The sequence below is a fragment of the Sardina pilchardus genome, chromosome 1 (assembly GCF_963854185.1).
Source record: "Sardina pilchardus chromosome 1, fSarPil1.1, whole genome shotgun sequence".
In the NCBI taxonomy this organism is placed as follows: Eukaryota; Metazoa; Chordata; class Actinopteri; order Clupeiformes; family Clupeidae; genus Sardina; species Sardina pilchardus.
This window is the reverse complement of record NC_084994.1, coordinates 9860801-9878830: the sequence shown is the minus strand read 5'-3', so window position 1 is coordinate 9878830 and position 18030 is coordinate 9860801. Positions and strand designations below refer to the sequence as shown.

Genomic DNA, 18030 nt, shown 5'->3' with positions numbered 1-18030 from the left:
GCTGTAGGTTGCTCACCCAACACATGATACAAGTAAAATCAAGTTTCTTTCATCCAATAGGGGCGCATGGAACTGATTATGTGGTTGCCCTGGGCAATTAATGAGAGACCCACTTGACAAGTTCTGGTGCATGTGACCCTTGTATTTATTGTTATTTTATTCTATTTTATTTTTGCCTATTTTTTTTATGTTTCTTTTCATTTTTACCTATTTTGCTGCTTGTTAACTTGCACCTGTACGGCACTGTGGTCAGTGTCAGCTGTATTTTATATGTGCCTTAGGAATACATTTCACTTGACTTTACTTACTTACTAGGACAGCATAGTTGATCTGTTGACCTAAACATAATAGCTGCAACACTACACTACACTCTGGGAGCACGATCCTCCTCTTTCACCAGGCTGTCAGTCACGTTAGCGCTGTCTTCAGGGCTCAGCGGCAGTCCAAGATCCATGCTCCCAGCACACCAAAGATGATCATGTCAGAAGTTATCGTAAGAGCGACCAAAACCCCCCCACAGATTGCCTTTTTAAAAATAGCCTACTAGATTACTTGTTATATGACCAATGGTGCTCTAAATCCACCATACTGTATGTCTACAGTGAATACACTTTAGTTAACTTTGTAGACTCAAGAAGTCGCCCAACGTTACTGTGCAGTGAGACTTTTCAAGTTCGCCAGCGGCAGTCCAAGATCCATGCTCCCAGCACACCTGGGCGTCGGGTCCTTATTACCACTTCGAACGTGCATTATTTTCCTATAAACGCACGGCGCGTCATTGATTATCCCTTACGTAAGTTTGTGGCATTGATATTTGGCAGCCTGGGACATGTCCACAAACTGACAATCAGTGGACTAAGGCTAGTCTGGCAGGGCTATCAAATGGAAAGTGTAAACAACTTCATATCAGCTGTGATATAGGCAGTCTTGCTGTGTGGCGCAGGCGATGCTTTATGTACCCTTGAATGTCAAAGTTGTATTTTCTCTGAGAATATTTTAATCCTTTCTGTACAAGAAATTTGGTTGGTGGATTAAAATAAAGAAATCAAATGTATGTATGTGTGTGTGTGTGTGTGTGTGTGTGTGTGTGTGTGTGTGTAGGTTGCTTGTAGGTTGCTCACACACAATACACTCCCACTCATACCAACCCAGTTTCTTGAGAACTTTATCATCCAATCAGAACACATGAAATGTCTTCATTGCCCTGGGCAATTTACATCCTTGGGGAGGAGGTGGAGGTGGTGGAGAGCTATAAGTATCTGGGTGTTCACATCTGCTGATGTCATTGTGGTTCATTGGCATGCAGTATGTCTGCATTATTTCTGTTAAGGATTTGCATATAGCAGGGGGATTGCACAGACAGTTGGGGTAGGTGTGTGTAGTTTGTGACACGCATGTCTTCATCGCATGTCTTCATCTGTTCATGATGCAATTCATTAACTGGTACACTTAACAGGTTTATTCCACTGTATCAAAGAGTAACAAAGGTGTAGCACTGCAGCTGTTACATGTACTCTGAGGACAATGAGGCCTTGACTGGAGCTAAGAATGATTTGTATATTAAATCTATCAAGATACCAGATTTACCCCATCCAGCAGGTCTCAGGTCAGCCCTTTGCCTCTGATGAAAAATGTAGGCAAATTGGCAGTTTTGTAAAAGCACTCAGTATTACAATGTAACAACTATATGTAGGTAACACAAATACAGTACAGTACTTTCTTTTTCTTCTACAGACACTGGACTTGTACTGTTGAAGGTACAGTAGCCTACACTCTTAAAACAAATTTGTTGTCCCTATCATGACCCACATTATGTAAAGTTTTAAAATAGGGAATTTCCTGATATTTTAGAGGTCATCTTAGAGTTTGCACTCTGAGTTTCACATACGAGAGCTCGGCAAAACAGCAAAAATAGATTCAGCAGAAAAATAATATCCCTAGGAAAGTTTTTAGATTAGTGATTAGAATGTTCGTGAACTGAGAGTTCCGCATTATGATGAGACAATTACCCTCCAAGATTTTCTCCACAGACTATACAGAACACTGAAACGGATTGTTAGCGTTGAATTCTAGAAGGAACTTGGAAAATAATTCACTCCTCAACAGGTTAAAAAAATGTCTGAGGGTGTCACATTATCTGGAAAGCAACCTATCAGACTGTGGTACAACAGGTTGAGTAGTGTGTGAACTGTGGTTAGTCATAAATCTCCCGCACACATACACACACACACACACACACACACACCCCAGATAGCAAAACCACTCTGGCGTGGACCTGGCCCACACCTATCATGCGGTCCGCCCCGGATCCGTCTCACGGACACGGTCCAGCGTCCAAACGCACAGCGGGCCGATAGTGGTCAGGATTCGTTTTATGGCTCTGCACCGGAGATGGGTCGGCGCTGGCCCATTCCCGTACCAAAACAGTAAAACTACACTGGGGTGGATCTGGCCCACACTTACCGTTCCATCCGCATCTGATCCGTTTAACGGACACGGCCCAGCGTCCAAACGCACATCGGCCACGAAGTGGTCAGGCTCCGTTGCACGGCTCCGAATTGGAACTGGAACAGCGCTGGCCCAGTCCCGTATAGATGCGGCATGGAACCGCGTACCGGATCGATGCCAGCTATGCCTTATTTTCGGCATTTATAGTTAGGCTACATGATGTTTAGTCTATGATGTGTTTGGGCTACCTTATTTAATTACCCTACAGTCAGAAGCAACAATCATAGGCCTACATCCGCATAAAGTAGCCTTCACATTTAACAATCTAACATTCTCGCTTGGTGTCTTTAAAACAAGGCTAAGAAAATTACCCAGCGACTAACATAGTCCAATACCCCAATAACCCTAATCAGAATCGAAGAAAATGTTTACTTTTTTTTCCAAAAAAACTTTATTCAAAACATGATGATCATCAATGAATCTAGCTTGCTCCTTCACACTGGCGTTTGCGACGTCCCCCCTTCTCGGTCATGCGCCAGCACATTGGTGAATGTCGCTACGGTATCCGTTGCCTGGGCTGTCACTGGACACTTGCGTACCGTTCCTGTGGAAAAAGAAAATACGTTATATTAGTGTGCTACTAAATTATATGGGCAGGCTCGCACTGGTGCACCTGCCGCTGCTCGGGTGGAAGGAGTTTTCATTGTAGACAATGCATGCAACTTTACCAAACTGTGGCCGTTTTCAGACAGACGTGTATTTCCACAATGTCCACGGTGTGTAGGCTACGGTAGGGTTGTCTTTGCTGTGATGTCTGAATTCATATATCCGTATACTATCTACTTTCCTGTAGCTAACCTGGTAATTTCGCCGTAATGTTGTCGCCACAACTGTCCTGTGAATCCAGTCACGGAAACATTCAAAGGCTAGTGAAAACGACACTCTTCCGCGGTCAGGCATTAACGGCGCGGCCGCATTTGACAGAAATTGACAGAAATTCTAAAGAAGACGTGAACAACAGGTGGCCGTACATTCCGCATATCATGTCTGAATGGCCCGATTTCTCTCGCGCACACTCAATGGACACCCGCCCATCAACAAGCACATGCAATCCGAATAAAACATTCACAATCGTGAAAACAATGATGCATAGAAGACGACTAGCTGAATTAGCGTATTATAAAATCCGGTTAGCAAGCGGCGCACACTCTTGCATTCAAGTTGACTGATCATCTCAATACCAATGTTTTCAACTCAAAAGACTCAAAAGCGCCTCTCTCAAGGACACAAGTATTACTCTACTTTTAAACTTAAACACACATGGGGAAACTGAACAGTCCAACCAGTAGACTATGACAAGCTAGCCAACTATGTTACTTTGTTTACAATATTTTGAGGCTTCAATCAGACAGCTGAATTAAAGAGGTGGAGTTGTAATGTGAATATAATCTGCATGAAGTGTGCGGTCATGAATATCAGACATTTCAGCATGTAGAATAAATAATTGTATATACATATAGGCTATATATATTTTATGTTGAATGTATCTCAATTCATCCTTACCTAGAGACAGCAGTTGCAGAGGCCTGTAGTTATTTCTCTTCTGAAATAAAAAATATGTGCATTCCATTAGCTTTTGAGGCATAAGGTGGATTTTTATTACAGCAGACAAAGGGATTCATGTATGTTGACATGTACCTTCAATTAATCCTGAACTGGTAACACCACTTACAAAGGCATATCACATGGTTATTTGTATTATTAATGTGTGGACCAAAAGTCAAATAGATCAAATGTAAAACTGTATAGCTTACTTTGTGTGGGTGGCAGGACAGGATGAGCTAGGGTAGACCCCCAAACCAGACCGGAGCCACTTGTGACTTGTGACAATGACCTGTAACACAGATACATGAATATGCATTACTTTCATCATCAGAAAGAAATAGCCAAATATTTATCAATACCAATATTACACCCCATTAGAAAATAGCATTATTTTGGGATCCAGAGAATATTTTCATTTTAGCTTCCCTTCCCATATATTCTAAACATTGAAAACAGTCTGGTCTATGACAAGGCAAAGCGAAGATATGCATCAAGTCAACTACTGCCTCTTCTATATTGCCCCTTTTCAGTCAAATCTTAATCCAAGAAACTTTCAACATCATTAAATGAACTTGTAGACGGCAGTATTTCTGCATAAAACAAATGGCTTCGGGATTTGTGCCCTTACACTTTATAAAAGTTAGGGAGGAATCTCTACTATTCAGTCTAAAGAGTCACTTGGAAACAAGACTTTTTAGATTTAATAGTAGGCCCGTTAGCCGGTTTCTCACTAATGTGTACAAAATATAAGGGCACGAATCCCGAAGCTTTGATCCTTACCTGGAAACAGCAGTTGCAGAGCCTGTGGTTATTTCTCTTCTGGAAAAAAAAAATATATATATGTACATTTCTTTAGAGAGCTTTTAAGGTATAAGGTGGGTTTTTATTTCAGCAGACAAAGGCAGTCATGTATTTTGACATGTGCCTTCAATTCATCCTGAACTGGTAACACCACTTACAAAGGCATATGGTTATTTGTGTTATTAATGTGGACCAAAAGTCAAATAGATCAAATGTAAAACTGTATAGCTTACTTTACTTGGGTGGCAGGACAGGATGAGCAAGGGTAGACCCCCAAACCAGACTTGTGAATGACCTGTAATACAGATACATAAATATGCATTACTCTCATCATCAGAAAGAAATAGGCAAATATTTATCAATACTTAATATTACACCCCATTCTAAACATTGAAAACAGTCTGGTCCGTGACAAGGCAAAGCAAGGATATACATCAAGTCAACTACTGCCTCTTCTAATTGTCCCTTTTCAGTCAAATCTTACTCCAACAAACTTTCAACATCATTAAATGAACTCGTAGACGGCAGTATTTCTGCATTAAACAAATGGCTTCGGAATTTTTACTTAATAAAAGTTAGGGAGGAATCTCTACTATTTAGATTGAATAGTAGGACAGTTAGTTGGTTTCTCACTAACGTGTACAAAATATAAGGGCATGAATCCCGAAGCTGTTCTGTTCCTGCCTTCTAAAAGTGTCAACAATGTCTGAGCATGAGGGTGACAGGGCGCATAGGTTTACGTTTTGGAACCAGCCGCTAACGTCGTTCATAATTTAAAATCAGCATTTCAAATCAGGACAGGGAAACAATGTGAAATCAGCCTCCCTCCCAGAATGAAATGAGGTTTAAACACATACGAAATAGCTTAAGTTTTCTCTCGGGAGATAAGACTCCCGAGTCCAACATCTAAGCTTTCATAACGTTAACAAAAAACTATTATGTTTGTGTAACAACTTTAAGTTATCGTTGGTCAACAAGCTAGCCTGCTAATGCTAGCTCACGCAAGGCAACTTTTGTTGTTCACGGGCAAACACATAAGGTTACCGTCAAATCAAGTTGCGCTCATTTTAAATTCAGTATTGAGTTAATTATACATTTCTAAAAAAGTTCATAAAGTTGGACAGGACTAAGTGAGCTAAATTAGCTTGCGCAAGCTACACGTTAGCAGCTAGCTGCTAGCTGGTATGTAAATGTGAGCTACCATCAGCCGGCCATTATAGCACATTTTCGGATTACATCAGCAAACAAAGCTAGATAAGTAGGCAACTTGTGTTATGGAAGTACGTTTTCACTGGATAGACTAGGTAATTGCATAAATAAAGCATATAGGAGCATACTTACAGTGAGCCTTCAGACGCCACCGTTTTGTCTCACACTCGGCAGCACTCCATCAGCGAAAAAACTGATGAAATAAACCGTTAGGGCGCGTTCGGTGTACGCATCCGTACAGGGTCCGTCGCGGACCCGGTGAATGAAGGCGCGCTGGCGAGGCGGAACGGGTCCGGTGCCCGTAGCCAAAACGGAGGTAGACTGTCAGGCGGATGTGGCCTTATATGGACCTTATATGCTGTATATATTTTTAAGGATGTATTCTATTTGTAAAGCAGTTGCCTAGTTGTCAATAGTCCAGGTAGGCGTGCGATCAGCAAGCAGGTGGCCTTTTCATGGAAAATTGCTGCCCAAACAAACCAACAACAACAACAATAAAAACAACAACAACAAAAACTTTCCTTGCACCCCCCAAAAATGTTAGCTGGATATGATTTTGAAATCATATCTAGGGTGATTTTTTTACCAGATTATCTGGAAATAAACGAGGATCAGTTATAAGTTTTGTTTGTAAGCTATTTGGCTGTGATTGGCCTCGTTGAATAGTTTGAAGGTGGTCTAGGTCCGTATTACAGATGTGGGCCACATCAGTGAACTGTCTTTGAGGAAGCTTTGGTTCCGATGTGGTAAGTGGATCTGGGCCATATCTGCTGATCGTAAGAAAAACAGCACTGCAGTTAAAGCTGAAAAGTCTAACCGGCCCAGATCTGGTCCTTAGCCAGAAACCGTGTGTAAGCTACGTCCGGATCTAGAGGCTTTTATGCGGGTCCGGCCCAAAGGGGTTTGCTATCTGGGACACTTTTTCAGTTGGCTGTTTTTTTTGTTTTTTTTGGCTATCCAGGCATGATCCGATACTGTTTATCATCTCCTCAGTTACAAAAGAAGTCACCAGCGTGACAGACTCCCCCAGCTGGCATCCTGACGTCAATTTGACATCAACAAGTAGTCAAGATTTTGACCAACATGTATGACGTGCATAAATATGCATAATTTCATTATATTTTGTAATGATTTCCTTGTGGTTGTAAAGAGGCCCAACAAAGGTATCAATCTAACATGTTTTTTCTGGTCCCTACATCTCAGGTCTATATTATTGACATTAAATCAACGTTGATTTGATGTCAGGAAATAAGACGTCAAATTGATGTGAAAATTATGTCAAAACAACGTCTGTTAAAATGTCTGAAAAGGTATATTATTAGCCTACTCATTGTAAATCGACGCGAGTTTTTCAACATCCTGACCCACACAGCAGAGGGTTCCAAAACGGACCCTCTGCGGCGGACTCCGTGCGGATACGCACATCGAAGCGCCCTTTCCAGTCCTAACGGCTCCTTCAGTTTTAAAATTTCTCGTTGATGAAGTGGAAGACGAAACAGCGGCGTCTGAAGGCTCACTGTAAGTATGCTCCTATATGCTTTATTTATGCAGCTACCAAGTCTATCCACTGAAAAAGTACTTCCATAACACAAGTAACCTACTTATCTAGCTTTATTTGCTGATATTATCCGAAGATTTGCTGGTCTGCAGATATTGCTCATATTTACACACCAGCTACGGTCTAGCTGCTAGCTTTCGCAAGCTAATTTAGCCCACTTTAGACAGGGCTAAATCCTGTCCAACTAGGGCTTTGTTACCCTTTTAATGAAAGCTAAACTCAGAACTGAGTTTAAAATGAGCAACGTTTAATTTGGTTTAACGCTAACTTTGTGTTTGTGAACAACAAAAGTTGGCTTGCGTTAGCTAGCGTTAGCTTGTTAGCTAACGATAGCATTAAAGTTACAGGAAAACTAGTTTTTGTTAACGTTATGAAAGCTTAGATGTTGGACTCGGGAGTCTTTAAGAAAACGAAGGCCAATTCGGATGTGTCTAAACATCATTTCTTTCTGGGAGGGAGGCTGATTTCACATTGTTCACCAGTCCGGGATAACGTTAGCTGCTAGCTAATGGTTTTAAATTATGAATGACGTTAGCAGTAGCCTGCTAGTTCTAATAAGGTAGCGCTAACCAGCTGCCGCATGCTCAAACACATACGTCATAGCTCGACATTCTCTGCTGGCAGCAACAAATAGCTTTGGGACTCGTGCTTATATTTTGTACACGTTAGAAACCAGCAAACAGGCCTACTATTCAATCTAAAAAGTCCGGTTTCCAGACGTGTTTCCTGGTGACTTTTTAGATTGAACTGTAGCTGCTAGAGATTACTCTCTAACTTTTACGAAATATAAATGCACAAAGGGCACGAGGCTATTTGTTTTAAATTTTCATGTAGAAATACTGTCGTCTACGAGTTCATTTAATGACATTGAACGTTCCTTGGAGTAAGATTTAACTGAGAAGAGGCAAAATAGAAGAGGCAGTTGTTGACTTCATGTATGTCCTTGCTTTGCCTTGGCACAGACCAGACACTTTGTGGTGAATGTTTAGAATATATGGGAAGATGAGCTAAAATGATCAGCACCATATTCTGTGGATCCCAATATAATGCATTTTTTAATGGGGTGTATTATTGGTTATGATAAATATTTGGCCATTTCTTTCTGATGATAAACGTAATGCATATTTATGTATCTGTGTTGCAGGTCATTCACAAGTGGCTCCAGTCTGGTTTGGGGGTTCTGCCATCCAAGTAAAGTAAGCTTTACAGTTTTACATTTGATTTATTTGACTTTTGGTCTAAACATTAATAATAAAAAATAACCATATGCCTCTGTAACTGGTGTTACTAGTTCAGGACGAAGTGAAGGTAAATGTCAACATGCTTAAATGCCTTTGTCTGCTGTAATAAAACCTACCCTCTACCTCAAAAGCTCTCTAATGAAATGTACATTTATGTATCTGCGTTACAGGTTATTCACAAGTGGCTCCAGTCTGGTTTGGGGGTCTACGCTTTCTCATCCTGTCCTGCCACCCAAGTGAAGTAAGCTATACAGTTTTACATTTGATTTATTTGACTTTTGGTCTAAACATCAATAATAAAAATAACCATATGCCTCTGTAACTGGTGTTACTAGTTCAGGACGAAGTGAAGGTAAATGTCAACATGCTTAAATGCCTTTGTCTGCTGTAATAAAACCTACCCTCTACCTCAAAAGCTCTCTAATGAAATGTACATTTATGTATCTGCGTTACAGGTTATTCACAAGTGGCTCCAGTCTGGTTTGGGGGTCTACGCTTTCTCATCCTGTCCTGCCACCCAAGTGAAGTAAGCTATACAGTTTTACATTTGATTTATTTGACTTTTGGTCTAAACATTAATAATAAAAATAACCATATGCCTCTGTAACTGGTGTTACTAGTTCAGGACGAAGTGAAGGTAAATGTCAACATGCTTAAATGCCTTTGTCTGCTGTAATAAAACCTACCCTCTACCTCAAAAGCTCTCTAATGAAATGTACATTTATGTATCTGCGTTACAGGTTATTCACAAGTGGCTCCAGTCTGGTTTGGGGGTCTACGCTTTCTCATCCTGTCCTGCCACCCAAGTGAAGGAAGCTATACAGTTTTACATTTGATTTATTTGACTTTTGGTCTAAAAATTAATAATAAAAAATAACCATATGCCTCTGTAACTGGTGTTACTAGTCAGGACGAAGTGAAGGTAAATGTCAACATGCTTAAATGCCTTTGTCTGCTGTAATAAAACCTACCCTCTACCTCAAAAGCTCTCTAATGAAATGTACATTTATGTATCTGCGTTACAGGTTATTCACAAGTGGCTCCAGTCTGGTTTGGGGGTCTACGCTTTCTCATCCTGTCCTGCCACCCAAGTGAAGGAAGCTATACAGTTTTACATTTGATTTATTTGACTTTTGGTCTAAAAATTAATAATAAAAAATAACCATATGCCTCTGTAACTGGTGTTACTAGTCAGGACGAAGTGAAGGTAAATGTCAACATGCTTAAATTCCTTTGTCTGCTGTAATAAAACCTACCCTCTACCTCAAAGCTCTCTAATGAAATGTACATTTATGTATCTGCGTTACAGGTTATTCACAAGTGGCTCCAGTTTGGTTTGGGGGTCTACACTTTCTCATCCTGTCCTGCCACCCAAGTGAAGTAAGCTAAACAGTTATACATTTGATTTATTTGACTTTTGGTCTAAACATTAATAATAAAAATAACCATATGCCTCTGTAACTGGTGTTACTAGTTCAGGACGAAGTGAAGGTAAATGTCAACATGCTTAAATGCCTTTGTCTGCTGTAATAAAACCTACCCTCTACCGAAAAGCTCTCTAATGAAATGTACATTTATGTATCTGTGTTACAGGTTATTCACAAGTGGCTCCAGTCTGGTTTGGGGGTCTACGCTTTCTTATCCTGTCCTGAGTGATTCTTGACATTGAAATTATATCAAAATTTGTCAATAAATGTTCATACTTTTGTCATTAATGTTTGATTTCGGATTTATGTTGAATTGACAGCGAAGCTTGATATTGAATGATAGCAAAATAGCATTAAAACATTGTCTTCCTATGCATCAACATCATGACATCTTGACATCAAATAAATGTTGAATTGACATCAAATGCCAACAAAACTTGACATGGAAATGACATCAACATCATGACATCTTGATGTCAAATAAATGTTGAATTGACATCAAAGCCTGATATTGAATGATATCAAAATAGCATCAAAACGTAATCAACCATCATGACATCAAATACATGTTGAATTGACATCAAATCCCGGCAAAACATGACATCAAAATAACATCAAAATGACATCAGCAGAGGTCAAAATCTTGACATCAAATTGACATCAGTACATTGACGTCAATATGACTTTCATTCTAGACCTATTTCGTGACGTAATTTTGACGTCAATGTTCGATGTCATATTGATGTCAAATTGATATCAAATGCCCACTGGGCCGTGGGTCATGACAGACGATGAGTCACTAACAGTGCTGCTTGTGGTCTCTGAGTCTCGTAGATAAGGCAGCCGATTGATTCTTCACACATGCATGCTGGCATTCTGGGGAAGATCAAAACTGGTTCTTCCATAGGTTGTTGTGTGTTCTTATTGTTCCAACCAAGTTTCAAGTTTCAAGTTTCAAATTTATTGTCATATACTTTGCAATATAGTGACATTCTTGTGCCACAGTTGCAATAGTTTAACTTTATTTTTGACAGCGGTGAGTACTACTATGCTATTGTAGCAAAGAAAGAAAGGAAGGGTAGGGGGGTCAAGGGGAGAGAGAGAGAGAGAGAGAGAGAGAGAGAGAGAGAGCACAGGGTGTCTCCTCAACAATAGAAGTTACCAGAGCATGACCTCATGCCAGAGAGGGCCACTGATACAGCAGCACGTCAGAGTCGATGGGGCAGCTGGTGGGGCAGCTTGTGTCTGTGAACCTCACGTCAGAGTCGATGGGGCAGCTGGTGGGGCAGCTTGTGTCTCTGTGAGTCGGGCACCTCATGGGGCAGCTTGTGTCTCTGTGCGCCTCGAAGACTAAAGGCAGCACCGCAATCCATCAGATTTGTTTTTGTCACTTTAGCTTGTGATTATTGATGATGAGTATTTCTTTAGTTTGTGATTACATCGGCAAATTATTAATTCTTTGTGATTACATTCGCGAGTAATTTTTTTTTCAGTTTGTGATTACATTTGGCAAATTATTAATTATTTGTGAATACATTCGCAAGTGATCATTTCTTTAGTTTGTGGTTACATCGGAAAATGATTAATTCTTTGTGAATACAGTGGCAGCTGGCAAGGGATTATTTCGTACAGCAGAGCTGGTGAGTGAGCATCATGTCTTCATCTTGAGTATTTTGAGCTTAAATATAAAGGGCATTTAGGCTACTAGTAGTGTTGCCAGATTGGGCGTGTGACCGCCCAATTGGGCTTCCTTTATATCGTTCGGCGGGGGGAAATAAGATGTAGGCGGGTAAATAACATTTTGAGTTCAATATGAGAAAAACGTCATCAGGCGTTTTTTTGCTGAAGACGGCGGGGTGATTGGGCGGAAATCAGTCAACCCAATCTGGCAACACTGGCTACTAGATAAAAATTCCTTTTCAAACCCCGTTTAGAATATGATCATGGCTATGGTTATATGATTTAGCGGACACTTTTGTCCAAAGCAACTTGCAAATAAAAACAAAACAGTAGTTAAAAATGAACAGTGAACAATTTTAAAATGTTGGTAGCCTACATTATGGGAAATAATAAAACAGTAATGTAAATACAATAGCAATAATTAGTAGCCCAATGAAAATAGCGACAACTTCCATCTGTAGGTCTATACTGTTCTATAGCCTGACACAAGTGTCTATGTGACCTGGGGTGTGTTTCCCCAAAACAGTTAGTTGGCAATGGGAAATTCCATATTGCAACCAACAAAGTTGATAAATTATTTACTAACTTAATTTACTACTAAAGAATTCGCCACTGTGATAGGTTGGTAAACAGAATCCAATTTTAAGTTTTTTTTTTTTTTTTTTCCAGTTTCTTATTTAGCCTAATCATTTATTATCCTTATTTTATAATTTATTATTATTTTTTATTATTTTATGTTCAATAATAATAATATGTCGAAGTTAGTTTACCTTTGGTGACATTAATGTTTTAAATTAGCAGCCTATTCAAAACGAATGAAAAACTTTTATTTTGAAGAATTATCAAATAGCTTCCATATTGGATTTCTTTTTAAATGATCATTGTTGTCGCTGGTCCTATCTTAAGTCGCAAGCAGGGAAATGTACACGCAGTCCACCCCGAGATAACGTTAGTAGATGTTGGTTCAAAACATTGTCCAAAACTCCAGATTCAGACACAAACGCCAAATCGACAGACCGAAGTTGACGATGCAGAGAACCAGAGGAGGAAGGGTACGGTATGTGTGTTGTTGACACTAAGTAGGCTAGGCTAATCGCTGGTTAGCCCAACGTCGTCTCAGGGTAACTTCGGGAGCGACTGAAGAAGCCACAGGCAATTAAACCACCTTTAGATATCAGCAGTTTCTCCTTAAAGTTAAGAGTGAGCCAATAACCTCGCTTCGTAGCAATAGCATAGCCCTCAGATAACACGAGTCCGGCGGATCACTCTCAGACTACCGGCATGAATGGGCAGATCTGACGGTCCGCTTGCCTTTGGCTCGCTGGTCCTCTGGTTGTAGTCACTCGCTCGGACAAGGAGTTAAAAGAGCAATGCAGGGCTGCCAAGTTTCAGAAAATGGCAAGTGTGAGAGTTCGTCCGCCGACTATAAATCGGCGGCGAACATTTTTTCACTGTCACATTTTTCAAGTGTGAACTTATCAAGAAAGAGGCAAATAGGCTAAATGTTACACAGCTCTGCAACAAGTGACAATTATAGACTTAGCAGCCTTAACGTTAACTTGGAAAAACAAGGAGAAACAGCGAATCAACAGTGAACAAAACCTAGCAAGCAGTAGAACGTTTTAAACTATTTGTCGGAGTCGGCGCTGTTGTGTGTTTCAAAGATAAGTTAGAGGCGCCAAGACCCGCTTTACGTTGCTTCTGATTTGTTTATATTGCGTGATGCCTTCCATGGTTGGTGAGATTTAGGCACAAAGGACTGATGGATTGGCTACTGCTGTCAGTCAATCAGAGCTCGAACTACGGCAAGGCAATGACCAAAGTTTATCATCATGAAAAAAAACATATAGGCCTATATAGTGCACTGAATGGGGAAATATTTTGCGTGAGAAATGTCAAGTATGGCGTGTGGTGTGAGAATCGGTCAAATTGCGTGACTGTCACGCTCAAAGCGTGAGACTTGACAGCCCTGGAGCAATGTAACCATTTGTGTCACTGAATGCAAGATAAAATGTTACCACGGTGTTTCTTAGGCTACGTGGTTAAATATCGTTGCCAAACATTTTGGTTGCCAAATAGCCTAATTGTTCATGGAACATTGCTTTCTATTGTTATTATTATTATTAGCCTATTATCATTTATTTTAAAAAACCCGACTTTGACCTTTATTTCTATTTACTTTGGATCATTGCTTTCTATTATTTATGTATTTATTTATTCATCTATTTATTTATATTAAAAAAAACGACTTTGACCTTTATTTTTCTTTACTTTGTTACAGGCTAACAAACTCTTCTTGGGATCATCTTTGCTCTGCTAGCTACATGGATCTTGCACGTCCATTTAGTTCCGGCTGTGCTGAAACGCACCAGTTTGGCCTGAGAGTGATCGTGAAAGAAGAGGATATAAAAGAGGAGGAATATGATCACATGATTACATGTCCAGATGAAGAAGAAAAGCCCTTTGTAGAGTTTCACTGTAAAACTGAAACAGACGACACAGACTCACTAAGGTTTTCTTACAATGAAATGCTACAGACAATAGTGAAGGAAGAAGAGGTGAAGAAAGAAGAAGTGAAGAAAGAGGAGGAAGAAGAGGAGGAGGAGGAGAAGGAAGAAGAGGAGGTGCAGCATGACGAGCCCGGCTGTCTGCTGGAAAGTAAGTCCTCTCACACAGAGCTAAACAGACCAACGTGTTGGGCCACATTTGTGACTCTAGAGGGCGCTGTTGCACTGAGGTCAGTGGCAGCACTGTGTAGGCCCATTACTTTGACTGTTCACATGTAGAAGATACATAATGGCCCATTACTTTACACAATGTGTTGGGCCACATTTTGTGTGCAGCTGTTTTTTTTAAAGTATATTTTTGGGCCTTTTTTGTCTTTATTTTGATACAATAGCAAGAGACTGACAGGAAGCATGTGGGAGGGATTGGGTGTGATTGGCCTCGAACCCGGGTTTTGTTTGATAATCGGAAAATCAGGTGCTGTGTCCACCAATCGCGTTTTTTGGGGCCTCATTGTTTGCTTCGGCTGGGATACACTGATTACTAGATCAGGGAACCCCTGATCTAAACAAGCCAAACAAATTGAGCTTTGAAAAACAGTTTATCGATATCAGGGAGAATTGTTTAGTAACATTGATAAGGAATTCCAACTGATAAATGACATCAGTAATTAAAGGTGAAGTTAGCAATCAAACGCAATATCGTACATCTTCTCATGATCGAATAGCTGCCCATCTTGTTCACAAATAGACATGAAGTAGAACATTTCATCAGACAATATTGAATCGCTCCTTGTAGAACCTGTCATTCTGTCTAAGTTGGTATGGTAACTCTTCATTCTAATTCTACGTCTCCTTGGTAACTCTTCATTCTAATTCTACGTCTCTATGGTAACTCTTCCAGGTGTATCAGAACACCCACATACCACACGACAGAAGATCCACGGACAGAATGATGACCTCAGCCTGCAACTCAAAGGAAGGCTGCACCACTGCACCGTCTGCAGGAAGAGCTTCACAGCCCTGAGAGAAGCCGAGAAGCATCGGCAGACACACACTTTCGGCAGAACAGAGCTGAGCACGGACAAAAAGACTCACGACTCTGGAGAGACATGTTCAGCGTCCACTTCTCGACCTACAAGCCTGACACGGGACATGCCAGCACACACTGGGGACAAGCGGCCTCACGAATGTGTCCAGTGTGGAAAAACCTTTAGAAGGTTAGAAAGTCTTCGACGTCATCATATGTTAATTCACGTGAGAAAGAAGCCCCATACATGTGATCAGTGTGGGAAAGGGTTTATAGAACGCTCGGATTTGAAGGCCCACATGCTGGTAGGCCTTCACACGGGGGAGAAGCCTCACAAATGTGTCCAGTGTGGAAAAGCTTTTGACAGGTCTACAGATCTCAAACGCCACATGCTCATACACACTGGAGAGAAGCCTCATAAATGTGTCCAGTGTGCGAGAGCCTTTTTACGATTTTCAAGCCTTACATGTCACATGCTAACACACACTCGACAGAAACAGCCTCATAAATGTGTCCATTGTAGAAAAGAGTTTTTGCAAATTTCAGCTCTTAAAACCCACATGAAAATGCACACTGGAGAGCAGCTATATACATGTGTCCAGTGTGGAAAATCTTTTAGAAGGCTGGCAAATCTTCAACGTCATATGTTTATTCACAAAGGAAAGAAACCTCATACATGTGAACAGTGTGGAAAAGGGTTTTCACACGTTTCAGATTTTAGGGCCCACATGCTAGGAGGCGTCCACACGGGAGAGAATCCTCATAAATGTGTCCAGTGTGGAAAAGCATTTGAAAGGTCCACAGATCTCAAACGCCACATGCTCATACACACTAGAGAGAAGCCTCATAAATGTGTTCAGTGTGCGAGAGGTTTTTCACAAATTTCAAATCTTAAAAAACACATTCTAGTTCACACTGGAGAGAGGCCTCATCAGTGTTCCAAGTGTGGAAAAGAATTCAAACGTTCCTCGAATCTTCAAAAGCACATGATGGTACACGCTGATGAGAAATAAAGAAGCCACAGAGATGTGTGAAAAAGCACCGTTGGTTCCTCGTCTCTAGAAATGGCAGATGCTGCTGTTACACTGGACGTTGACTTCATGAACGTTCTCTGTGCACAATCGCAGAGACTTTCTAATGGGGAGACACAGCACTCAAAAGGCCCTCCAAAGGCCAAAAGGTGTTGGGTTGGATCGTGAGGCCAATATGGCGGTTGTCTACCCATACCCCTGTTGCCTGTAAGGACTGTGATGTGATGGGTGAAAAAGCGTTGATAGTTCCTCGTCTCTAGAAAGGTGTTGGGTTGGATCGTGAGGCCAATATTACCCAAAATGACCCCAAATGACCCAAAATGACCCGGGTCAGACTCCCTGTGGCTCGTGCCCCTTCAGGCCCCCATTGGAACAGGTGTAGAGCAGCCAGATGGAGTTGTGTTACCGCGGCACCCTATTGAAACTCCTTTGAAAGGTAAAACTCTCACACCTCGGGGTAAGACAATATCTCACTCTGAGGTGAAACACTTGCAAATGAAAAATCTTTACTTTCACTGCTGTGAAAGTGGAAACTTGACAATGATCTTTTCTATGAAATCTTTATATTTTCATATAACTGCAAAAAGTTGGATTCAATTTGGTAATTTTTATTATCATATCTTTTTTTCTGTTTAGCCTCATTGTTTGTAGCAAGATCGCCTTGTCTGTACAAAGATGTGATCTTGAGTGTTTTCAATAAAATATACTGCTGCTTTACATTCAATGACATTCCTTGACATTCAATGACATTCCAGATTAACCGTTCATTGTGTAATTAAAACATAACGTTTATTGTGAAATTTAAACCATTCTGCAAATAGTTGCTCTCACAGATCTAGATTTTCCCTAAAGTTCTGTTGGGTGGAATAGATCTTTTTCACCAATTACCAGTGCCCCTGAATGGGACCACATATCACAATTTAGCCTAGCGGCTATGTATGGAACGAAAGTTAGAACAGATGACACAGGGAGTTGACATATTTGTTTTATCAAATAGATAAATAAATAAATAATACTTTACCCATAATTACTCAAAATATAAGATTGAGATAGGATATCATTTGACAAATTATAGAGTATACTTTGGTCAGCACTCTAAAAACATTCTAAGTCTTGAGTCCCTTACAAAGATTTATGGAAGGAAATTGCTTTCATTAAGTGTAGTAAATCGACAATTCCATGCTTGGTGACACTGTCTCGAAATGGTCTTCATTTTTACTTTTTAACTCCGTGATGAGAACATGAATAGATAGGTGACTCCGCCAAGGAGCAGTGTTGGGGAGTAACAAATTACATGTAATTGCATTACCTAATTTAATTACAAAATAAATGTAACAGTAATACATTACAATTACTGGAGAAAAATGTGTAATTAAATTACAAGTACTTTTGAATGTTTTCAAAATTACAATTTGCATCTCAATATTGTCAACAAAACCTTGCAAAGAATATTGTATGTAAAAAGAACGGTTTCCCTCCACAGCCAGAGTTTGATA

At 40.4% G+C, this 18030-nt stretch overlaps 1 protein-coding gene, 2 long non-coding RNA genes and 1 pseudogene across 5 annotated transcripts; 2 read left to right on the top strand and 2 right to left on the bottom strand.

Annotated features, from left to right (window-relative positions):
• LOC134076331 (zinc finger protein 850-like) overlaps positions 1 to 18030 on the bottom strand; it is a 769162-nt pseudogene that overhangs the window by 737953 nt on the left and 13179 nt on the right.
• Positions 2766 to 4665, bottom strand: LOC134097700 (uncharacterized). Its single transcript, XR_009940943.1, has 3 exons — positions 4263 to 4665; positions 4012 to 4051; positions 2766 to 3052 (listed from the first exon to the last, which is right to left on the bottom strand). It is a non-coding gene; the product is annotated as an uncharacterized LOC134097700 (long non-coding RNA).
• On the top strand, positions 7548 to 9092 carry LOC134098440 (uncharacterized). Its single transcript, XR_009941051.1, has 3 exons — positions 7548 to 7581; positions 8766 to 8817; positions 9033 to 9092. It is a non-coding gene; the product is annotated as an uncharacterized LOC134098440 (long non-coding RNA).
• Positions 11798 to 17258, top strand: LOC134092565 (zinc finger protein 436-like). 3 transcript variants are annotated; one of them, XM_062545716.1, is made up of 3 exons: positions 11798 to 11929; positions 14251 to 14627; positions 15378 to 17258. In XM_062545716.1, exons 2-3 carry the CDS (start codon positions 14294 to 14296, stop codon positions 16514 to 16516), a joined length of 1473 nt encoding a protein of 490 aa, XP_062401700.1. In that variant the 5' UTR covers positions 11798 to 11929; positions 14251 to 14293; the 3' UTR covers positions 16517 to 17258. The 3 variants fall into 3 exon arrangements, with proteins under 3 accessions (XP_062401700.1, XP_062401625.1, XP_062401539.1); XM_062545641.1 differs by lacking the exon at positions 11798 to 11929 and adding an exon at positions 12861 to 13021; XM_062545555.1 differs by lacking the exon at positions 11798 to 11929 and adding an exon at positions 12861 to 13026.

Bases quoted from the DNA above. Each gene is read 5' to 3' on its own strand.
- LOC134092565 (XM_062545555.1), top strand. From the start codon at position 12,926: ATGTTGGTTCAAAACATTGTCCAAAACTCCAGATTCAGACACAAACGC. The intron at 13,027-14,250 runs GTATGTGTGTTG...ACTTTGTTACAG, and splicing joins ACCAGAGGAGGAAGGGTACG to GCTAACAAACTCTTCTTGGG. The intron at 14,628-15,377 runs GTAAGTCCTCTC...TAACTCTTCCAG, and splicing joins GCCCGGCTGTCTGCTGGAAA to GTGTATCAGAACACCCACAT.